Here is a 4,056-nt window from a genome sequence, read left to right on the forward strand (position 1 = left end):
ACAGAAGTTGCCTCTGTCTTCTTGAGCTAAAATGAGACGGAACAGGCATTTATATAGGGCCCGTGTCGTCACATTTTAGGGTCAAATGGTACAGCTCCAATCCGATTGGACGCTGTGTGATGTGACTGACATTTTTTTATTTTTTATGGATGTGACGTCATTTCCGAGGTGTCCAGACGGCTTTCCAATTGGAAAGCTCTGTCTCCTGCTCCGGTCACGTGGGTCCCCAGCGGCTCACATACACACAGTGCTTACCTGCTGCGGAGGTACGGAATGGATTGCTGCTGTCCCCCGCCGGCTGAAGACACCTCTGATGCTGCCACCGCCACCGGAACACTGCTGCTGTGCCTAGATGTCATCAGAAAGGTAAGTAATCAGCTTATTTCCATCTACCCCGACATTACCCATCATCTGGCCCACTTCTCAGTTGCCGGGTCCGGCTAATGTCCGGGTAGCTGGAAATATACCGGGTAATTCCGGGTACTCGGTACACCCCTACTTTTTAATAACATACTGTAGAAAATACTCCCCTAACAGTAGGACAGATAATGTAATATAGCAGGGAATACACTAGTATACTGATTACAGAGTCTGATCGATGCCACAAGACACTTTATTGAACAGGAAGAGGCTCTCAGAAATGCCAGCAGCTGCTCTGATGATTTTGTTCCTCCTGACAAACAAACAAACAATAATTGGAGAATTCTCTGTTTCAGGAACCAGTTGAGTTTGATAAAGTTGCAATTTACTTCTCAAGGACAAGTGGGATTATTTAACAGAAGAACAGAAGGAACTTTACAAGGATGTGATGATGGAAAATTACCAGGTTCTCTGGTCTCTAGGTCAGAAAATATTACCCTAATTATGCCAAATAAGATGATATATATATAAATATATATATATGAAAAAAGAGGAGAGAGCGCACGCCCATAGCGTAATAGAGTAAATTTAATGAAGGGAAGGGGGGAGGGAGGGGTAAAAAACGCACTTACAAGAAGTACAATAAAATCAAGCATATGTGATAATAATCACCACCATCCGGTCTAACTGCAAGCTCTTGGGGCAGTCCCAGGCTCCGTTGGTGAAGGAGCAGCGTCTCAGCAGGTTTCCAGGACTGATGTAAATATCCGGTCAAAGTGCAGACTTTTGGGGCATTCCCAGGCTCCGTTGGCAAAAGAGCAGCGTACCAGCAGTTTCCCAGGGCTGGTGTGCTGTAGATAGTCCAAGACAAAAGTTCCGTATTGGTAGTGCCTGTAGCACTAGCGCTTGGATCAGTCCGCTCCAGCGCTGGGTGTAGATTTCAATGTCAGTGCGTCTGACGTCATGACGCTCCCTGACGCGTTTCGTCAGTCTCGGCTAACTTTTTCAAAGGGATAACGTGAGAGAGGGAGGTCCGGTATTATATACACACCCCAATGATGGTAATTAATGAAAAAAACGCCCCTACTCAGCTGCAGTCGTTTTCCGTGCTACTACACACTATTAAAAACATAGTTACATAAAATACAGATATTTAACCCTGAAAGGATTGGAGGAGATAATTTAGAGGCGCAGCTTTTTCCCCCTTCTGTTATATATATATATATATGTCATTTGACTTTCCAAATTACAGGAACTGAATGTATATCTTTATTCTGGAAGCCAGAGGCTCACGTGTAAGATGACTTAGCTCAGATAGTGTCAACTCGGCCCTCTTTTCCAAGCACGACAAGGTCTGTTTCTTTTCTTACTTTATTTTGGAGAAAGCAGGGAAAAACAGTCTCTTGTGTAGAGGTGTAGGTCTAAATATCTCTGTGTGTGCTTAGTAGTAAAGGGAGGTGAAAAGATAATCCTGCAGCACCATTACAGGGGTTACAGCAAGGTACTCACTCGTCCAGTGGTGTGGTGGAAAGGAAATGGCAATGTATGCTGGGTAGTAAGATAGTCTGGGGGCAGACCATCTGTGGGCAGAGCAGAGGGGGAGAAAGCAGACTAGCCCATTGAGAGAAAAGCTGGGGCTGCTATGGCAACTCACAGGAATGTCATGGGGAGCTACAACATGTAGCAATAATGTTGCATCTTTAATACAGCAAGCTGCTGAGAGAGGGGAAATGGCACTGTGTATATCACACAAGCACTGTGTTTGCGTACAGAGCCAAACACATACAGCTGGCACTAACAGGGCTGACAAGCAGGGCTGCAAGGAAAGGGGGGGGGGGTGAAACAGAAGTGCAGACAGGGGTATTCCTGTTCCATGACAATCTTTATATAGCACTATCCATGTACATAGCACTGCACAGCAGTAATACATGTGACATAATAATATAGCAGATAATGGGAATAAGAATTTTCTATGGGGCAAACACATTAAATATATACGTGTCTCCCCTGACATATACAGGATGTGTCAATGTGACGCCTGAGATTGTATCAATGATTGAGCGCAGAGAAGAGCCATATATAAGGGGTCACCAGCAGTATAAGGAGAAGGAAAGTCCTACAGATAACAGCACTGGTGAGTAATAAACACTTTAGTGGTGGGTGCTCTAGGAACAATCATTGTATAACATATTTCATAAATAAAGGAAATTTGATCACAAATTAGTATATCTAGCAATAATTTCTAATGTCCTTTTGTAACTTTACCATTCCCATAATAAAGTGGAAATGTATGTGGTACACACGCTTCCTGATTTTTTTTTACATTTATTCTCTCCCTCTCTCCTCACAAATTAAGTTTATTGCAATTTTGAATGCTTTTCTGCTCTTCTAATTGGAAACATTTACTGAATACCCAATTTGTTACACATCTTACCATGTGTATCCTGTCTCTTTACAATCTTAAACTAAATCTGACGTTTGAAAATTATTTTTGTGGCCGATGTTAATGCATTTCTTTACTCAAATGTTTTTCCCCAGCTGATGGATTAATGAGCAGGAATTCCCCTGAAGGATATCACATTTTGCTCTGTTCACCAGATTGTGTAATGGAAGAAACCAGTGTTACCCAAATGTATCACGGAGCAAATCACATTAGTGAGGATATACCAAACCAGAGTCTGAGAGAAACTGTCAGCATTATGGCTAAGGAATCAACCTCACAGGAAAAAGGAAATCTCCCAGACTCCCACATTTATACCATCAGAGAACATACAGGGACAGAATATGCATCTACTCCTATTACAACGTGTAACAAAGGAAACGTGAATGCAGGTAACGTTCCCAAGAACTTGTCAGTAAAAGAAAAAACATTGGTATGCTTTGAATGTGGGAAATGTTTTACCTTTAACTCTACTCTTGTTGCACATCAGAGAATTCATACAGGAGAAAGACCATTTGTATGTTCTGAATGTGGGAAATGTTTTACCTTTAACTCTACTCTTGTTGCACATCAGAGAATACACACAGGAGAAAAGCCATTTGTATGTTCTGAATGTGGGAAATGTTTCACAAATAACTCTACTCTTGTTACACATCAGAGATTTCATACAGGTGAAAAACCATTTGTATGTTCTGAAAGTGGGAAATGTTTTACCCGGAACTTTCATCTTCTTGCACATCAGAGAATTCACACAGGAGAAAAAACATTTGAATGTTCTGAATGTGGGAAATGTTTTACCCAGAAATCTAATCTTGTTACACATCAGAGAATACATACAGTTGAAAAAACGTTTGTATGTTCTGAATGTGGGAAATGTTTTACTTATAAGTCATGTCTTGTTAGACATCAGAGATGTCACACAGGAGAAAAATGATGTTTGCTCTAAATGTCGTCAGTGTTTTGCTCACAGAAGTTTACTTTGTAATATAGCACTCGGAAAATTATTGATTTATTTTTTGAAAATAAATAAATCTTTAAACTGTTATAAAAACAATACATTTCTTGTACTGTAATTGTGGGGAATATTTTGCTTTTTATTTAACTTAGAAAAATGTAAGGAAAGTGTGGAATATTTTTTATTTTTTTTTAAATGTACTAATAATGGGAAATTCCTCATAGGTTAGATTTTTATAAATCGCTTATAATATGCGGCTCTAGTTTATTTCCATAAGCCCATGCGTATGGTGCCCGCGACG

The 4,056-nt window shown here is 40.6% G+C and overlaps 1 protein-coding gene across 1 annotated transcript; it reads left to right on the plus strand.

Moving 5' to 3' along the window:
* The first annotated feature begins 728 nt into the window (after positions 1-728).
* On the plus strand, positions 729-3,734 carry LOC142466381 (zinc finger protein 184-like). The gene is made up of 3 exons (XM_075571237.1): positions 729-842; positions 2,381-2,494; positions 2,899-3,734. Exons 1-3 carry the CDS (start codon positions 809-811, stop codon positions 3,732-3,734), a joined length of 984 nt encoding a protein of 327 aa, XP_075427352.1. The 5' UTR covers positions 729-808.
* The last annotated feature ends 322 nt before the right edge of the window (positions 3,735-4,056 follow it).

Source organism: Ascaphus truei, chromosome 15 (genome assembly GCF_040206685.1).
Source record: "Ascaphus truei isolate aAscTru1 chromosome 15, aAscTru1.hap1, whole genome shotgun sequence".
NCBI lineage: Eukaryota > Metazoa > Chordata > Amphibia > Anura > Ascaphidae > Ascaphus > Ascaphus truei.

What these genes read in the sequence shown, in the direction of transcription:
- LOC142466381 (XM_075571237.1), top strand. Translation starts at nt 809, where the DNA reads ATGATGGAAAATTACCAGGTTCTCTGGTCTCTAG. An exon ending in CCAGGTTCTCTGGTCTCTAG is followed by an intron (nt 843 to 2,380) that starts GTCAGAAAATAT and finishes TGACATATACAG; the next exon opens with GATGTGTCAATGTGACGCCT. An exon ending in TCCTACAGATAACAGCACTG is followed by an intron (nt 2,495 to 2,898) that starts GTGAGTAATAAA and finishes GTTTTTCCCCAG; the next exon opens with CTGATGGATTAATGAGCAGG.